The sequence below is a fragment of the Cystoisospora suis genome, assembly GCF_002600585.1.
Source record: "Cystoisospora suis strain Wien I chromosome Unknown contig_2677, whole genome shotgun sequence".
Taxonomy (NCBI): Eukaryota; Apicomplexa; class Conoidasida; order Eucoccidiorida; family Sarcocystidae; genus Cystoisospora; species Cystoisospora suis.
In genome coordinates, this window is record NW_027155474.1 from 138,522 (window position 1) to 157,725 (window position 19,204).

At 46.9% G+C, this 19,204-nt stretch overlaps 2 protein-coding genes across 2 annotated transcripts; both read left to right on the plus strand.

The window, feature by feature from the left end:
* Positions 1 to 1,501: 1,501 nt before the first annotated feature.
* On the plus strand, positions 1,502 to 13,607 carry CSUI_005567 (phosphotransferase enzyme family protein). The gene is made up of 9 exons (XM_068065739.1): positions 1,502 to 4,410; positions 5,312 to 5,401; positions 6,570 to 7,694; positions 8,737 to 8,871; positions 9,711 to 9,825; positions 10,933 to 11,522; positions 12,026 to 12,081; positions 12,612 to 12,668; positions 13,487 to 13,607. Exons 1-9 carry the CDS (start codon positions 2,086 to 2,088, stop codon positions 13,542 to 13,544), a joined length of 4,551 nt encoding a protein of 1,516 aa, XP_067922300.1. The 5' UTR covers positions 1,502 to 2,085; the 3' UTR covers positions 13,545 to 13,607.
* Positions 13,608 to 15,658: 2,051 nt separating this feature from the next.
* CSUI_005568 (sag-related sequence srs17b) lies at positions 15,659 to 18,284 on the plus strand. The gene is made up of 2 exons (XM_068065740.1): positions 15,659 to 17,030; positions 17,591 to 18,284. The coding sequence occupies exons 1-2, from the start codon at positions 16,442 to 16,444 to the stop codon at positions 18,058 to 18,060; spliced, it is 1,059 nt and encodes a 352-aa protein (XP_067922301.1). The 5' UTR covers positions 15,659 to 16,441; the 3' UTR covers positions 18,061 to 18,284.
* Positions 18,285 to 19,204: the final 920 nt, after the last annotated feature.

Consider the following 19,204-nt stretch of genomic DNA (forward strand, 5'->3'; position numbering starts at 1 on the left):
GAAGGACACGAACACATTGGTAGAACGAATGAGAGTAAGATTCCCTGTCGAAAGGACAAGAGGTACCCGTAGAATAGAACGGGGCTTTCCTTTTGATCTTCGTTCCGTACACCCGCGCTGATGCCGTAGGTAACGAAACGCCTACAGCAATACAGTTCTCCAAAGGAGTACGCCAACTTTGTTCGAGACTGTCCTGCCATGAGAAGCAGTGAAGAGAAAATCAACAGGCAAAACCCTTGCCCGTTCCTCCACAAAAAAGTCTTAAGGAGCAGCCGACGGAGAGAAGCAAGCGCACGAGAGTGCCGCAAACTCACCCAGAAAAAAGGCGAAGAGGGAACAGAAAGATTGTTAAACCCTCCATACGTCCTTGCAGAGAAGAAAAACTCCGTCCTTCCACGTCCGCGAAAAGATGATGAAAGTTCAAATTGACCTCTCAAAAAAGGCATCAGAGGAGCGACAGATACTGACGAACACAGCTAGTCACGGACGAGCTCAAGCAAAGGGATGGTAGTGAGACAGAAAGGAAGCATGGACCATGGAGAGAAACAGCTCGTCGTCCATAAGCTTTTGGTCGTTCGGGTAGATTGAGAATGTTAGGAGACAACAGACCAGGATGAAAGCATGTCCAAAAGGTTCAAATACGAAAGGAGGACAGGTGTGGTAAAACTCAAGAAGAACTGACGGGCTCACTGTCCTCAAAAGCTGTCTCTGAAGTGAAGACCAAAGGACCGGGACGGTCTCGGGTAAGACAGAGAGAGAGTCATGGGAGACTGCGGGCCGTGGGGATACAGACCATGAACTTCAGCCGGTAACTGACGAGGAGCCGAAAATGTGAGAGTGAGATAAGGCAATAAAAAGTCGCTACTTATCTAAAGAACGCAGAAGTCGGCAAATCTTGATTATATACCTCAAGGGTGTCCGCTAATGACGACAAAGAGAGAAAGAGACGCGGCAAAGACATGCAAGGGGCCTGCCTCAAACAACTAAGCAGCGTCTCGCGCCTTGACTGGAGGAGAAGAGAACACACCTCTCTACTATTCCTTCGGTCTCAGCCGAAGAGTGTTTGGGAAATTGAACTAGTGAGCTGATACTATTTGGAAAACTCGGCATTCAAAGCAGCTCTTCTTACTGCTGTCAAAAAAGGAGAAGACGGCTCTCCAGGGTGGGTACCAATCCGGCAAGAGTCGTGCCTCTCCCTTCACGGAGAAGGCGGGGGAAAGGGGGGATGAGATAGGCAGCAGGAGGCAGGCTAGACAAGAGAGCAGTAAGACAACATAGTGCAATGAAGTCGAAGGCTTGCCTTTTTCGTCTCCTAAACAAAAATATACCGGACCGAATGAAGTTGTGTGTGAGTGCTCCTCTTTCCCGGGGTGTTTATAGATACTTTGCTCCGCGAAGCGTAGCCCCCCGTGCTTCGTATCCCTCGGCCAGGGAGCCCGGCCGACTCCCCAGGCCGGCCAGGAAGCTTCCGGACTGAGCAAGATATCTGTATGTCTTCACCCAGTGTCAGTCTGAACTACGGACTCGCGCAACTCCTTCAGAAAACCTACCGGGAAAGGCGGGGAAACAAACGAAGAGAGGATCAGAATCTTCTCCGGGTGTTGTAGTTGGGGACCTGGAACTTCTTGGCGAATTCACTCGACGAGCGCTAGCCGTGGTGGACAGGTAGATTGTGTCTACTAACTCCCGCCTGCTGGCAGTAGCGGGTTCTGTGTCTCGTTGTATCCGCCCTGCATGCAACAGGGTTTCTCCATACTAGTGAATGGATAGAGCTACTTTTACAACACACCGTTTTGGGTCAAGTCTGTATGTCCGAGACTTTGCTTTCTCCTTTCTTTTTGTCTCCAGTCGCTCTTCTTTGGGATGGCTTACCTTCTGAGTGATAGCTTCCAAGCGCGCTGACAGGCAATGTGTTTTCTCTGATTACAGCAAGTCTCTCTTCTTTCGACCATCACGTTCCTTATTTTGAGCGAATTCTCTCACCCCTTTCCCTTTAGACTTCTTTCTTCTTCTTTTTTCTCCTCTGGCCTTTTATGCACATGGGCCGAAGATCGTTGCCTTCTTCACTTCCTTCGCCTGGTGACGATGGAGAACCGGTCCCAACCCTCCGTGAAACAAGAGGGAGAAACAAATGACGTTCCTCCGTCTTCTCCTTCTTCTTCGCTTGATAAGACGAGTCTTAATCATAGCTCTTCTGACTGTCTTCGCTCTCACGATCATCCTCACACGTCATCATCTTTATGTACCTCTTCGTTCGCCTGTCCCTCTTCTTCTCCTTTTCCTCCCTTTTTTTCGTCTTCTTCTCAGGTTCCCAAGAGTCCTCCTGACTTGCCAGCGTCTTTTTCAAATCTTTCCTCAAAGGCAACTTGCTCTAATCGTTCTTTTTCTTCTTCTTCGACAGAGAGCTCCACATCTCCAACTCCTCTTCCTGCTCTCCCATCGTCTTCGGCTCTTTCTTCATCTTCATCTTGTCAATCCATGGATTCAAATCTGCCTCACCGCGAAACACCCACCTCAATTTCATCTACCTGTGCTCTAATTGGTTCTTGTTCTTCTTCTTCACACGGTGAGCCGACAGCTTCCATCCCTTCTATGTCTTCTTCCGACTTACGTCTCATCGCCTCTTGTGTTGTTCCACAGTCTTCTTCATGTCCTTGCAAAAAGGGTTCCCTTCCATCATCCTTTTCCTCTACTTCTTCTTCTTCCTCGAGATGTCCTAGCGCCTCTTCCTCTTCTTCTCACCCTAGGATGTTCTCTCAAGACTCACAGGGTCAGTTTGTCTTTGTCGAAGAACAGGAAGAAGTAGAAGAAGGAGGAGTTCAACAAAGGAAAGGAGAGACGGAGATTTCAGGATCTCCCCTTCTTTCTCCACCACATTCACGTAGTGGCTCCCTACATGGAAATGAATATACGTGCTTTACGATCCGTAATCGGAGAATTCCCAAAGTTTCTTCTTCTTCTTCGTCTTGTGCTTCTTCAACATCTGTACCTCCTTCCTCACAAAGAACTTCTTTCGACAATGTAGGGACGGAGAGTAGTAGCCCTGGTAGCTCAAAGTTAAGAGAGAAGAAAGATTCTTTCGCAGGTGTCTCATCTCCGTGTTCTGTTGGAGGCCTTCCCTCAAGTACCATATTTTCGCATTCGAACTCTTCTTCGTGCGTAGAGAAGGTAGACAGTGCATTTGCTGCCGTTGCCAGGCGGAGTGGGAAGCCAGGAGACATCTCTCATTCGGAGGGAGATGTACGTGAAACAGGAGATGAAGATGAAGATGGTATAGTTGTGGATGAAGGAGAAGAGGAAGAAGGAAGTCTAACTCGGTTCTATGTTCGGAATGTGAAACGCCGACCAAGTCATGAAGTTTTCTTACATCATGGAGGTGACAAAGCTGCTCTTCACGCTCTTCTTCGGGTTCAACAGAATCTTCAACATAAACGTGAAGTCGCGGAAGCTAAGCGAGAGAGTTCTTCTTATCCTTCGTCAGAGAAAGATCTCCATGACACGCCAATCCCTTCCTCTTCTTCCTCTCTTCCTACATCTGTAACCTTCCATGGCGATCATCGAGCTCTCGCGACGTCTTCCCATTCCCCTCCTTCGAGTTTAGCACACTCTCTTGCTTCTTCTTCTTCTACGGGTGCCCCAGACGGAGCAGTTCTATCGCATCATAAGAATGAAGGACAATCCGGCGTATCCTCTCTGCCACCTCTACCTTCTCCATGTTCACAAGAAGAGAGACGCCTTGAAGAGCAGCTCGCTGCTCTGACAGATCCAAATCTTAAAGTTCCTCGTGTGAGAAGTCTTGCATGTCTTGCTAAGAGTAGCTTCGTATCTCCTTCTGACCGTCACGCACACCATTTAGATATCCCTCTGACTACTTTAGTAGATCAGTTAAGATTGAGTAGGCTCGATACACCTGAAAGCGAACAGCAGATTTTGCTTCATCAGCTTGAAGTGGTAAGGTCGTTAGCTCTATGTGCTGTAAGAGCGTGGAGGCACGTATATAGGGCTGAAGATATCTCCGTGAAACCTCTCTCTGGGGGCTTGAGTAACAAACTGTATGTTGTAGAGGTCAAGAAAGAGACCGCAGAGAAAGAAAGTCATGAAAAGAAGGTTGAGACCGGCTCCGGGGGAAGGATAAGGACAGAGTGTGGTGGAATCAAGAAGGATGAAGAAATGCCGTTGAAGGAAGATGAAAAAAGCACTTCAAAGAGAGATGGAGATGGAAAGAAAGAAGAAAGACGAGTCGATGGCGGAGAGTCGGAAGATCATGAAGATGGAATTCCTAAGAAAGTTCTCTTTCGGGTGTATGGACACCCCGCCGGCACTGAGTTATTTGATCCAAGAGCCGAACAGAAGCTTTTCAAAATCTTAGGAGATATCGGCATTGCTCCACGATGTATTGCAGAGTTCGATGTAAGCTTGCTCCTTGCTCTATGCTCGTTTTCTCTCTTATCATCCCGTCAAGCAACTCTATAGCTCTTCACTGTTCGTGTGTCTATATGTTCATATGATGTACTATGTCTGTGTATAGAGAGTGGCATAAACTATATCATGTACCTCTATGTAGGTAGCCTGTAGCATATTTACATATAGCCACATATATGTGTCTTTGTAGTTTCATGTATAGATGCGTATACATCATGTTCCACAAATATGTATGCGTAGGCAGTTAAGGCCTCTTTAGTACTATGTGTGCGTACGTGTAAATCCCCTAGTCGCTATCTATATGTATACATATCTAGTTACATAGAGAGCCTGTGCGTATCTATAAATCTCGTAATCGCTATATGTATGTATGTATAGTTACATAGAGGACCTGTCCACTGCAGTCTCCCCTACTATGTATACATGCGTGTGTCTCATGCAGTGTATCTGTATACTTGTAGTCACGTAGATACGCACCTGTTGTCCCGGCGGGAAAGAGACCTCTCGATGACGTGCATTTCTTCTGTCGTCTGTTCCTCCGGATATGTGTGTCCCTGTCACACCTCGTCAATCGCTTGTATGAAGGTTACATAGTTCCAGCACTCCGTTCATCTTCTCATTCGTTGATCGGAAGAGGTAGGAAAAGTAGACTCATGAACCTTCTGTATACTGCCTAGATCTCTATACATGACGTACTTAATATCTCACCCTCTACTTCTCTATCGTCAAGCAAGGCCACGTAGCCGCGGAGCACTACACACGTCATCTATCTATTCATCTATCTGGAGTAGTGCTTCTCAAAGACTCTATAGATCTATTGTCTCTGTGTCCCCGTCTCTTTCTTTTCTCTATATCAAATTTCTCCCTTGTATGATCTTTTCAACTACAGGGTGGGCGTGTGGAGGCGTGGATTGATGGTCATCCTCTTCAGACTGAAGATCTTCAGAATCAGGAGATTCTTGATAAGATTGCCTCCGTAGTAAGGCCTGCAAGCATGTGCTTTTCTTCTTCTCCTCCTCCTCCTAATTTCCTTCCTCTTATCATCCCGTATCTGTTCGCTGTTCTGACATATTGGTTCGAATGTACCATCTCTTTGTATCTATCTCTAAGTCACGGGGAGAGCCGATGTCCATAGTATTGTTTCCGCATAGAAGTCTCTACATACATAGAGATAGGTATGAAGGTAAGCTTGGTATCAACGAAGCATATCAAGATCTCGTAGTCAAGCTTTCCATTGCATTGTCGAGGACAGAAGGAGAGAAACCTCTTGTCTTTTCTGCTAGACTGATCGGAGACCCAGTTGAAGAAGATGCATTTCTCCTGTCTCTCTCATAATGTCGTCTCGGGATCTTCTGTCTGTAGTTGCCAAACTTGTTCACCCAGGCCGCAACCCCTCTTGCAATGAGACGCAGACTGCTTTCTTTTTTAATCAAGAGATTAGTAGGGGGCAACAGCAGGTTAGATGGAGTCTCCAGATCTTGAATCGATTTCGATAGGAGATCTGTGCGTGTCTTATGTCTGGCTGGCTTGATGGATGTCACCTGTTTGTTCTCTTACTAGGGAACTCTCTTTATGGAAGGCTCACTCGGGGCGTCTTGCATGGGTGCATGCATGCTGCCATTGCACCCAGTATTGTCTGTATGCACTTGGTCTTTGTGTTGTTCCTTGTCGAATATTTCATAACGGTCGCTTGCATACGTGAACGGGTTGATATAAAATGGATGAAAGGAAGGACATCTTTAGACGAAGAGTAATAGGGCCGGGGCTGCTCCTCCCCCTCTGCCCTCTCCTTCACTGTATCTGTAGACAAACATTTCGTGAAGAAAGTCTTCTCATGCAAATACATCTTAGTCATGATGATGTATGTGTCTATTTCTTTATGTGGCTTAGTTCCTCTGTTCAAGAAGGTACACCTTTTTTCTCTCTTCTAATACTTCCTTGTCTTATCTATATGTTCTACCCACCTGCCGCACTTTCAGCTCTCATATGAAAGTATCTGTCTACATAAGAAGACAGACAGTATGTTGTGTATAATAACTGCAGCCCACATGTCAGCCCTGCTCTATGTCATGATATACCCCACTCCCTGCCTTTATCTCTCTCTCTCTCCCTTTCTTTCTCTCTTTCATGTGCCTCGGCCTTTTTAGCTCGCGCACTTTCATGCGACACGAGTAAGATCCTTCAAGCTGCCTGCAACTGAAGCTCTTCAGTGCTCGTGGAGACGCTTACTTCCCTCTTCACATTCTTCTTCTTCTTCTTCTTCGTCTCTTACGTCTCATACGCCTCTTCCTGTCACTTCCGCTAGCAGTCATCCATCCTCTCTTGGCCTTTCTACTCCTTTCTCGAGATCTCCTTGTGGTAGGCATGGAAACCATACAAAAGTCGAGCCTTCTTCTTCTTCTCCTCGTCTTCCTGGTGGCTTATTAGACTCCTCTCACGGGTCTACTGTGTCAGGTGAGACCAGGTCTTCCCATGAGAACGATATCCAAGAGAACAAAGGAGCGAGTTCTTCTTCAAACTGTTCATTAAGCTCTTCCGTCAGTTGTTGTCGTTCTTCTGGGAATGACCGATATGATTCTCTTGGATCGACTTCTTCTTCTTCATCTTCTTCACATCCTCCTGCTCCTGCTCCTCCCTCTCATCCCATGTGTAGTTGCGTTCTATGTCGCGCTCGACAATGGGGCGGTCTCGCAATGAAATCTCAAGCAGATGCGGAGCTCTTGACGCTAGAGGCGGAGGCCGTCGCTGAAGCAGCTGTTGAAGAAGTCGTCGAGGCGGAAAGAGAAGTGCAAAAGGCTCTTCGAAAAGGAGAGGGAAGGCCTATGAGTAAAACAGGCGAGATGAAAGATAAAGAGCTCCAGAAAAGCGAGAGGGAGAGATGGCAAGAATCCGTGATACATGGTAGATCAGATGAGGACGATCTTCTTCGATCAGAAAGGAACAAGATAAGATCGAAGCAAGGGAGAAAGAAGCTAGATAAAAAGGGAGAGACTGACGAGCATCAACGACAGCCTCAGGAAAAGATTATAGACGGCGTTGACGACAAAAGAACTTTAGAGCGCAACTCGACAGGGAAAGAAATGCTTCAAGAAAGAGAAGAAAGAGAGAATGCTGCAAGAATAGAAGAGACTCCTGAAGATCGTGCGATGGAAGCTGCCGAGTTTCTAGCGGAGACAGCCACTGTAGCTGTGGATGAAGCGAAGGAGCTTGTGGGAGAGTTAGGCCACTTAGAACTCCATCATTATCAGCAGGAGAGAAAGATTCTACAAGAGGTAACGCATCTTTCTTCAAGGGAGAGCGTCTTCTTCTCCCATGCATGGTTCTTTCGTGTGTCTTTCTCTTTTCATGAGATGGTGCCAAGAAGACTCAACAACTCTTGTCTCTTCTAGGAAGGGAAAGTACGGGGATCCATGCATGCATGCGTGCATGCGCTCTCATTCATTCAGGGAGAGTGGGATGGGTGTGGCGTGCTTCTTCAAGTGTCAATCGACTCGTGTTGTAGCTCTATTGGCTCATCTACGAGGTTACGTTTCTTTCTCGATCTCTTCTGTGGACGCCGTCTCATCGTACTCTCCCCCTCTCTAGATGATGTATCGGAACTATTGTCTGCTTCGCCTTAACTCTTTTGGGTGTATCGATAGGTGTGAGGCAAGTCATTCTTTCTCTCGAGTTTTGCAGGCGTCTCGGAACTATTATCATTGCTCTCGTCCCTCCCTTTCTCCTCCTTTTCTATTAAGGGAAAGATCAGGCACCAGGTAGATAATTTTCTGTTTGGTCTTCGCCTTACACACTACAGGAGTGAGGAATGGTATGAAAAGGATTCTTTCTTCCGTTGTATACCTACATGGACTTTCTTTTGCCTGCTCGAGCAATCTTCATATCTATTGTGTCGAGAACGTTTCACTGAATAGTCTGTTCGCCGTTCCTAACTCTTTTGTCTGTGAGCGTAACTACGCCAGTCTTCCTTTTCCCCAATCCGAAGATACAATGACATCAGAGTGTACGTACACCTGAGTCAGGAATGAATGCTCGGTAGTATCCGTAGAATCTTCCTCATATAGTACATGCGTGCGTATCATGCATGCAGATCTACTAACTAAATCACTGTGCATCGGACCAACAGCCCGTTCTCTATACTCACACACATCTCTACATCTCTACATGTGAAAAGAGGAAGACTGAGTAGATGTACAAGGATGAAGTAAGTATTTTCTCAAGGCCGTTTACACAGACAGGTACATCCCTCCCCCTCGGGTGCATGCATGCGCAAGGCTGGCTGGTGTTTTTCTTTCTCTTTCTCTCCCTCTCTTTCAGGCGATCCTTACACTAGTGAAGAAGGAGCTTGCGCAGGTCGATGAGGTGTATGGAGGTGTTGACTATTGGAGACTTCTCTCAGCTGCATCACTTGTTCTCTCACATAATGATCTTCAAGAGAATAATCTTATGCTTGTAAGTCCCAGGGGGGTCTCCGACTTTCTTTCTCTCTCTATATAGAGATTCCCTTTGGTCTCAAAAAGATGTAGTTGCAAGCTCGCACGGCTCCTGTGTTTCCCCTGGGGAGGGCCTGTGAGTCTCCTCATTTCGGATGCTACCGGGAACAACACGTTCATGGAGAGAGAGGTGTCTCTCTCTTTCTCTCTCTCTCAAGTAAAGCTGAATGACTTCTTCGTTCAGTGATATCTCTTCTACTTCTTTCTTCCTTTCATCTTCTTCTTGTTGGTCTCTTCTTCATAAGCCGTAAAATTACACTTGTGAAGACTCAAGATACTTCTTTATATCTGGCTCCAATATCACGTCATGATCTACCTTGCTGGAGACATTGCTCTTCCTTTTGCCACACATCTTTAGTTTCTTTCTGTCTTGTTGGTCGGGGAATGTTTCTTTTCTTGTCTCTCGACTTCTCTCATGTCTATTCATGAGGAAAGCTGTCGGTCTGGCAACTTGTTTTTCTCGGTCTTCTTCAGTTCTTTATGATCGTCGTGGTGTCTTAGACATCTCACCTGCATACTCGAAGACCTTTTTCTTCCTTCCTTCTCTTCGTCTCTATTTTCGTTCTTTCGGGTGTATAGGATACCTGCTACTACTACTACTAGCTTCTTGGTTCTTTTTCATCCTGTTCTCTTCGGGTGGGGCTTCTTCACGTTTGGACATACGTATCCGTGCAAACTAAGTATGTATGTATATGTATGTATGTATGAATATGTATGCGTGTGTATGTATGAATATGTATCCTTGTGCATGTGTGAACATGTATGTATGTATGAATATGTATGTATGTATATGTACAGACGACGGGAGGTCGATTGCATTTGATCGATTTCGAGTACGCGGGCGAGAATTTTCGGGGTTATGACATAGCGAATCTTATGTGTGAAGTGACTATAGACTATACTACACTCAAAGGTAAGGAAGAAGGGAAAGATATAAACCTCTCACGCCTTCATTCTCATTAAAATACTATCCAAAATCTTTCGTTCCTTGTCTCTTCTACCCACGCACTTTCACAACTGTTTCTGCCGGCTTTCAAGTGCATATGTCTACATATATACACATTCATACATACTTACACATACATACATATACATGCATACATATGCATACATACATACACTTTGTATCTAGTCGACAGTTATCTGTGTATGTGTGTGTCTGAATACATATTTGATTCGGCTGTACGAGCGCATGAGATGAGTATCTTGTGAAAAGAAGATAGCCATCATGGATGGATGTTGGTAGGGCGTGAGACAGGGTCTGTTTCAGTATCATCTCCGCGGAGTGTAGAGGAGTTTTTCTGACTACGATGCATGCATGCATGCACGATTCGTGATCTCTTTTTCATCCGCTGCTCTCGCACACACAAGTGTCGCGCTTTACTGAGAATTCCCAAGCACTAGCTGCCATTCTATCGATATAAGCTAAATCTCTTATCATCGGAGAGTATCATAATATGTATATATCTTCATATACACATTATATACTCGTTCGAGTATGAAGAGCGTCTTCTCAACGGCAAGCGTCTTTCGTGAGTCATGTTCGCAGAGAGATCTCTTTTACTTCGCTTAGGAGGCCTATAGTAGGGTGCCGGAGGTCCTTGTCTTTCTCTCTGTCGTCTCTGAGACAGAGGAACGAAATGTCATGAGATTACGTGTGCGCGTGTCTATACACATATATGTATGAGGATATAAGTATATGTGTAGAGAAGCAAAGAATGTTAATCCATTGTATATATATATATATATGTATTTACATATACTTAAAGTCATGTTGACTAAGGACAAGCGGCTGTAGGCGCGCTTGCATCCGAAGATGTATGGATGTCTCTGTCGTTGTACGCGCGTGTGTACGTCTCCGATGCGGACCCTTACACAGATAGGAATGAATAGACGTCTGTCTACATAGGTCTAGACAAGATAGATTTGTACATAGAAATGTATATATGTATCTTCCATCTGATGAGCCGCTCCTGAGACCTTTCGTTTGTGACTTCTTTTCTTCCTTCTCTTTCTTTAGCTTATCCTTTCTTTACTATCGATACATCGAAGTACCCGGAAAGAGGGACACGTCTCCGCTTCATTGAGGTGTACTTACGTGAGGTCCTTTCTCTTCATCGAGAAAAACTTGCTGCTAGAAAATACGCCGCCGATCCACAACTGAGAGAAGAAGGAAAGATGAGTGGTGGAGTTACAGACAAACAAGACATCGATAGAGGAATCTCTTCTTCTTTATCCTCGTCTTCGTCACGCTCGTCATCTTCTGAGAATTGCAGTCACACGCGTGCCCGATTAAGTCTTCCAGGCAATGCCATGCATGCACGAGACGTCGATTCGTCAACGGCCTCTCAGCATGTTGAGAGAACATCGACGTCTACTCCTCCTACAAGCAGTACATCTTTCATTTGTCATCAAGAAAATTCACAAGATATCTGCATGCAAACACCTAGCGCAAGGACACCTGTTCCTTTTCATCAGAAGAATCCTAAATCTCAACATGTGGCCGTCAGTGGAGAGACAGGGATGATGATGAGGACGTCTTCTGAAAGGAGAGAGGAGAAAGAAGCGAGAGAAATCAGCCTTGTTATTCTAGAGAACTTTGAAAAGATGGTAAGCAGAACAGGAGAAACTTCACGACATCTCGAGTGAAGGTTCTTCGGTCTCTTGCCTAGACTTCTCTTTTTCTTCTCAATCAAATTACCTCCTCCGTCTCTACAAATGAAAGCTTTCGAGATACATAATGGACTAAAAGAGAAAGAAGAAGGCAGAATGTGTAGTTATCTCCTTTCGCTCTATAAACGAGTGCTGAGTCTCCTGGTAGGGTTATCTCTCCCAGGCGTAGAGATTTTCTATCACATTCGAGATCTTTCTTCTCGTCTCGTGCGGGTGATGAATCTATTCTCACCTTCGATTTCTTCATTTCTATCTGTTCACACAGAGGAGGTATGACACCTGTGAGTTGCAGTGTGTTTTGATGTGAGATGGTGTACATACACCCGAACAAAGATGGCTGGAGTGAAATGGGTCTACACTAGTATGTGTTGTGCACTCTATACGGTCGCTCTTTTTGCATGCCGTGTTTGTCTATACTTTTGATCTATCTGCTTCTTTAGGCTGAGCTATTGACCTTATCTTCACACCTTCAGTGGGCCTTCTGGTCTGCGGTGAGGTAAGATCTTCTGTCTATCGTTTCTTCACTTGCTTCTTTTCTTTCAGGAAGTTTCTCTTCTCTTCTTCTTTTCGTTCTCAATGACGGCAAAAAGAGGATGGTCTGGTAGCAATGCGTGTCTGTCCGTTCACTATGGAAGAAGCACAACTGTCGCAGTATCTGAAGTTCTCTAGAGGAGGCTTTATCTACGCTTCTCACCTAGTCGTGCTCCCCCCCGGATACAGATAGACGTTGATATATATATATATACATACTGTGCACATATATACATACGCCTACATATATATGTATAAACACACTCCTCTATATGTATCTATATGTATAGGTATGTGTCTAGAAGCGAGGATAGCTAATCACATACTGAGATATAGAGGCGGTGTAGAAGCAAAGAGGATCTGGATGAAGGTTTCTTTCTCTAATCTTCTTTGCTGTCGACAAACGACTTCGGCTGTCTCCTTTCCCCCGTAAGAATCTCATCAGAAGAGAGATCTCTCTCTCCTCCTTATCTCTGTCTTGTGTTTTTTCTTCAGAACTCCAATGGAGCAATCAACGGACAGTTTTTCCTACCTGCAATATGCCAAAGAAAGGTTAGCAAACGTCTCGTCTTCCTCCTCGTGTCTGTCCTTTTCTTTCTGCCGTTGAACTTTATCAACTCTATAGAGTTCTCCTCTTAGTTGTAGAGACAGGGAACTCTCTTCAGAAGGAGTAGCCGAGACGGTCGTTTCGAGGTGAAGAGGGCGATCGTCCTTAGTTCTCCTTAACTCTCGAGCTTCAAAGGATTGTAAGACCCTCACGACAAGTGCCTTGAAGGCGCGGAGGAGGAGTGGCTTTCTGCTGTCTGTACACGTCACTCAGTTTTTTGTGCATGCATGAGAGGAGAAACTCGAGTACAACTGTCAAGTGGATGTACACCAGAAGAACAGTCTGGTTCATTCCTTCTTTCATAGCTTGGACGCGATATGTCTCGTCTTTATCTTCCTGTCTATATACCCCCCCCTGCCCTCGGGGATTCTTTTCGTATTTTTCTTCCTTACGTGTATCCGTGGTCTTCATACAGACTGAAGAACGAAGAGTCATATCTCCTCCTCAGGCCTGCTCTCCTCAATATCTCCCTATGTGTCGTAGGTTTCTTTTTGCTTGCGTCAACCTCTCTTTGCATTCGCGCTTTATCTCATCTACTTCTCGTCTATTAGACAAGACTGGCAATCTCTTACTGGATAATGTTCCGCCCTCTATGGCGCAAAGTGTTTATATACGATCTTTACCTACGTTTCTTCTCTACCTCTCTCGCGCTCTCCCACGGGCTATCATCTGCCTGGTGTGTATTTCTCTTTCTTCATTTACAGATCTTTCCTTTCCTTTCTTTTCTACGTTTGTCGCCTTCGCCTTTGTGTTTCTTTTGCAGACTGCGACTTTACGATGAAAAGAAAAAAGAACTTATCTGTCGGGGAGGCTTTTTTTGATCTCCTTCGTCTCCCCCCCTCCTCGTGAAGAAGACATTCTGATCCGCTTTGTTTCTTCTGAAGAAAGACGCTTCTGTCCGTACGGTAGATGGATTGGTAGCCGACTGACTAAAGTGTACATACAGACAAATATCCATTCAGTTTGATCTTGTTCGTTTACGCATATTTCGTTCCATGTCTTTGTGACGTCTTCTCATGAGTATGAGAGAGATGTCTTTTTTTTTAGCTCTCTGTACAGGCGCGAAAAAGTGTCTGTGGATTTTGAAAGATTTTGGGAAAGAGATCTCTCTTCTTCTCTTTTATCCTGTGTCGGAAGAAAGAAGGATTAAGAGGGTATGCGTACATATAGATGATGTCTTTCTTGGTAAGACAAAGGAAGAAGAGAGAAATCTCAACTTTTCAAAGCACCAAAGGAGCTTGCCAATGCAGTCAACTTCTTCATCTTCATTGCTTGAAGTTGGGGAGTAACAAGCCGAGCTCTCGCCCCTACTCATATCAGGAGATACACCACAAATAAGCCGAACATCTCGAGCTGATAGGAGGTGCCAGCATTGTTGCCGATAGCTGTTCTGTTCTAGAGTCTACCATGTCTTAACGGAATGATCTTCTCTTCTCTTCATCCGTATAGATTTCCTGGGGAGAAGCACGCAATCTCACTTGCCTAGCTTGGTAGATGAGGTGTTCGAACGCAAAGAGGGCCTTCGGGTATTAATTACGAGAATACTTTCATACTTTGTAGAGAGTTCTCCCGCAGAGGCTGAAGCAGCTGTTTTGTCTCAGTCAGGCGTCCTGCACTTCGAAATCCTTTGGTGCAGAGACATTCTTGTTCCATTTGATTCTATAGCTAACTTAACCTATGCCTACACTAAACGAATGTGTCAAAGAAGCCGGGGCGGTCCTGTCCCTCGGCAAACCGTATTGAAGATTTCAGCTCTTCTTGAACAGGACGGAGAACCAAGCAACCGCCGTCACCTTCAGCGGCTGCACCTTTCTAGTCGGCCGTTCCCCGTGGTGGCTTGACTGAAAGAAACAAACTGTATCCATTAGATAGACTTCCCGTTGAGCAGTTACGGTATGGTCGGGCCACTTCTCGAGTCTTTTCAAACAATTTCCCTCCCCCTCTCCCTGTTTTCGTCATCACAGCATAGCAATAATCCTGTCTAGAGAAAGAAACTTTTAAAAGCAAAAAATCACGACATATTCTGTATCCTTGTGATACATTGATGTGACTTCAGTTCCGCGACACTGAAAAACTGCGAATCTTTCAAGCTAAGAGTTCACAAGATGTTCTCCATCTCTTGTGCTGCAGGCAGAGCTTTCATTCCACACCACAGTTATTTCTAGGCTGGCTTCACAGCACAGTCATCCATCGTGCTTCTGCAGGGACTGTTGTTCTTTTTTCCTCCTTCCACAGTCCCCTGCCTACACTAAGATATCCACACATCGATCACCCACGGACGCTGGCAAACACACCGTCCATCCGGGAGGCGGGCACTTAAGGGCACGGCGAGAAATCATCCACTGACAGGCCGCCTAAGGCGGCGACTCACTGCAATGTTCCCTACGTGGGTATTCTAATCAAGTTCTGTCCGGTTTGAATCGTGGGTGAATTTGGAACTGTTGGGAGGTGCCTCATTCGCCAAACCTGGGTTGTGTGCAGCAGCTAGCTGTAGCCCACTCAGTGCTAGCCCCGGTGTGCTGCTAGTCGGGGACGCCGAGGTGTCCGGCGTCGTCCGTCCTGCATGGCAGGCTTTTGCGAGTCCACAAGGACCCCGTTTGCCCCTCATATGCTTGAACTAGATACTTGAGAAGGCCGAGTTTGAAAACAGACATTCGGTCGTTTCTTGCCCCTCTACAACAGAAAGTTGGAGTATGATCAATGTTGGTCCCCGTTTCACCTGTTCCCCGTCCACCTATAGCAGTGTCTTCTCACCCCGTTGTGCAGAATGCATATGACTGATCACCTGGAGAAAACATCACGCCTTTCCGAGGCAAATAGTTGCCCTCCGAGGAGGTGTCCTCCTGCAATCGAAGGGACGGAAGCCTGCTGCCCGCCCTCCCACAAGAGGACGAAAGCCGTCCCCGGTCCCCCAACCCGCCAGCAGCCGGGCACCAAGCGGCTCACCGTCTTCCGGCTAGTTCGGAAGTGGACGTCGTCCCGGTCCCCTGATCGTCCTGGTCTCGGTGCAACTTCTTCGGCCACACGTCCCGATGCTGACACCGACTGTCAGTCATGTCATATTTGATCAAATGCAGTTTAGCCATGCGAAAGGCTGTGTGGTGACAGGGGAAGGAAGTATTTTTTTGCTTACCGGCCGAGTACGGGAAGAATTTAACTCTGACTCCCTGTCATTTTCTTTTGCCTTCGCTCTCCTCCCAAGTCCCCAAGCTCCCTGGCCGGGGATCGATCGGTTGGGGCCCCCGGAGTGCCGTTGTAGTTCGGCACACCGAGAATGATTTAGGACTTGTCTGGCCTCTTCTTTTTTTTTCAGGATTTGTGGTCCGCTGGAAGCAAGCGGGATCCCTATTGAACGATGTCTCGCTAGTTGTATTTCATTCAAGTTTACTCATCCATTCACACGTGAGATCACTGTTGTCCCCCTCCCCCCTCCCCCTCCGTCTGGCTCCCGGCGTGTGAACGAAGTTCGAAAGTGACGTATTATTTTTAACGGGAGAATGAAGCTGTGACCAGCTGTGGTCGAACTTCCCGGGAGAGCACCTCTTTTTATTAGGAATTTTTCTGGACAGTCGAACATCAGAAGGTGAAACCGTCTTGGCAGAGTCGGCAGGCGACGTGAGCGTAGTGTACGTGGCCGGGAGAGTGTTGGGGCCGTCTGCTACGTCCCGAAATCTGTAGTGGAACCAGGGACCTTTCATGCAAACATTCTGTCGACGCAATGGTGGGCAAACAGTGTTTAAGGTCTACGGTAAAGCTTGCTCTTTGCCTGTCCGCATCGAGCTTGCATAGCTGGTTCGAAACGGTTGACGCCATTAGCCAGGGCATTGGGGCCCGGGGTGGCGAGAGGGAACCAGCCACGAAACCTGTTGTTGATCTAGACCCCACCCGATTGCCAATTTTATTAGATGCCTCCGTTCTCAACAATATCAGCGAGCTGCCTGAGCCTCATGAATGTAAATACTCTGCTGGAACCCTCAACCTTACGCTTCAGTCGCCGATGAAAGGTGCCACGTTCCGGTGTGAGGACCCGGAGGACCTCATTTCTCCGGTAAAAGGAGAGGAGATGCTGGCTTACCAGGTTGGCAACGATGGTGCATGTGACACTTCGAACATTGTTACGGGCGACGATTGGCATTTCCGTTTTGGCGTCGTCCCATCAACAGAAACCAAAAAGCAGTACGCCGCTGTTGTTGGACGGGGCTGGTCCATCGCTGAAGACAGACAGCTGTGCTACGTCTGCACCTCCAAGATAGACGCCAACAAGAAGTGCAACGTTATTGTTACTATTCCACAGGCGCAGTTGACAAGTAAGGTCGACGCCCTGACTCTGTGGGTCCGTACATCGGCTTCCTGCAAAGAGAATGTCTGTTCGTTGATGCGGTTCTTCCTTGTGTGCGCATGGTTTAGGAAGAGCTGCTATGCTATCGGTTTCTTTGTAGCATCCCAGACGAGGGGTATCGCGCTGTGTCACTGATTATTTGCATCACCATAGATGAGAGGATTATCAGACGTCCCACCAGTGGAATGTTGATAGCGCACACGGGAAGGGCCTAGTCCAGAAGAAGAGGTACTTTGAACCACAGTGGGGCTAGCGGTGTAGTCTGCCTAGTTTAGCTGTTCTTGTCAATGCAGCACCCACTGGAACTACCCATTTGTTGCTATTTTTCAGTGTAGAAGTCGTTAATACATTCTACCGCGAGTAGGTACAATTTCAATTCCAAGAAGCATTGTCACGACACTACGGGAAACACGGTCGACAATCTGTCTATTTCTTCACCATAATTCCACGACCCAGTACAAAAGAGACGGGGAGGCTTAGCTTTCGTTGATGTCTGTGATTGGTTTTTTCTTGTGAATGAATGCGCAGACGAGGCGACGTGTGAGCAGGAGGGGTCTGGTGTGCTCGCATCCTTCAAGGCAGATGGATCGGACCTGTCAGTGACCTTGACTTGCCCGTCTGGGCAGACGCTGAGTCCTGCCGTCGATGAGAAACAAGCATATACAGGAGACTTGTGTCAGCAAACAGCTCCGCTGGACGACATCTCTCCCGGAGCCACTCTCACTGACGAAAAGACGAAAGGTGGAGAGAAGCAGTACAAACTCAAACTAAAGTCGCTACCTGAGCAACCCCGGCTATTCTGCTACCAATGCAAGGGAACCAGTACGACTGATGCTACGAAGTCTTGTGACTTGTACATATACGCGCCGACCCAGAAGAAAGGACGAGACGGTGGTACTGACACCGGCAGTGCAACAATGTACAGTCCGGCCAGTCCCCTGGTGTACGTCTCCGTTCTCGTTTTGGCGGTTGGCCTCGGGAACTCCATCTTCCTTTAAACCATGACCTGTTGTTGCGGAATTTGTCGATCAGTCAAGTCTAGCGGTTGTCAGTAAAGGGTTTAGTCCCGTTCCTTGAGTTCGTGATTTAGGGGGTGAGCCCATATCTAGTCATACGGACAAGTGTGTACACCGCGTTGTATGCCTGCCTACTGCATCCGGGGCCGGGCAGATAGATTATATTGATCGGTTACTGTTCGTAAGGCAGCTTGTTCCACGTCAGCCGTGAATGTGTGGTGGCCGGTCACCAGTGAATGGCATGAAGCTGTTTTCCCATTCTGGTCCAAAAGCAGTTCCATTCGAAAAACCAGCCTTTGAGAATGAGTCCTCCAGGAAAAGAAAGAACTAGCCCCAGCAAACAGGGGTTTAGATGCGGTATTCAGATCCGAAAAAACGTCTTCCGGTCGTACGAAGAACACTCAGCTACGCTGTTGGCTTCATGTCTTACCTACGAGTTTGTCTTGGACATGGAGTGAGAATGACCAGGTTCTTTTTGACTAGTAGCATTTCGAAAATACTTTCGTTTTGTCCCGTCATAGGAGGGAGGAAGCACAAAGCCCAGAACGGCTGCACAATGAGCTTGGCCATAGCGCCGATGGCTGACTCGTGGCCCCAGGACAGGCCTGCCCTCTAAGAGAAATGCGGCACGGCGATACAGCAAGATGCGAGCTAACTCCACGGAACAGCCGTCTAGGTACATCGCGTCGTCGCGGCACACCAGATTTGAATGAAACGTTAGATAGGCCGCGTCATTCTACCCAGATCAGCTAAGGGTATTACCCGAGTTCAAGAAGCAAACGAGGGCTCGGAGCAAGCTGCCGAGTGTGTTCCAAGGTCGCGCTTCTTCAGTGCACGTGTTTCCGAACTGACAGATTGCCAGGAGAGAAGTCCTCGCCGAGATCGACACAGACGGAGGTTAGCGTAATGCTGACAGCTCATCACTATCTGTTTACAATCTTTCCGCCTGTCTACCTACCTCTAATCCATCCTCAGCGTACCTACCTTGACTCCATTTCTTCGAGCTAGTCCCAGCTTAGAAACGAAACGTCCATGACTCTTCTGTTGTGATAAATGTGCAGCGAACCGTATTCCGCTGCGCCCGCAGGTGCATGCATCTCTTGTACCTGTGTGATGCTCCTTGCCG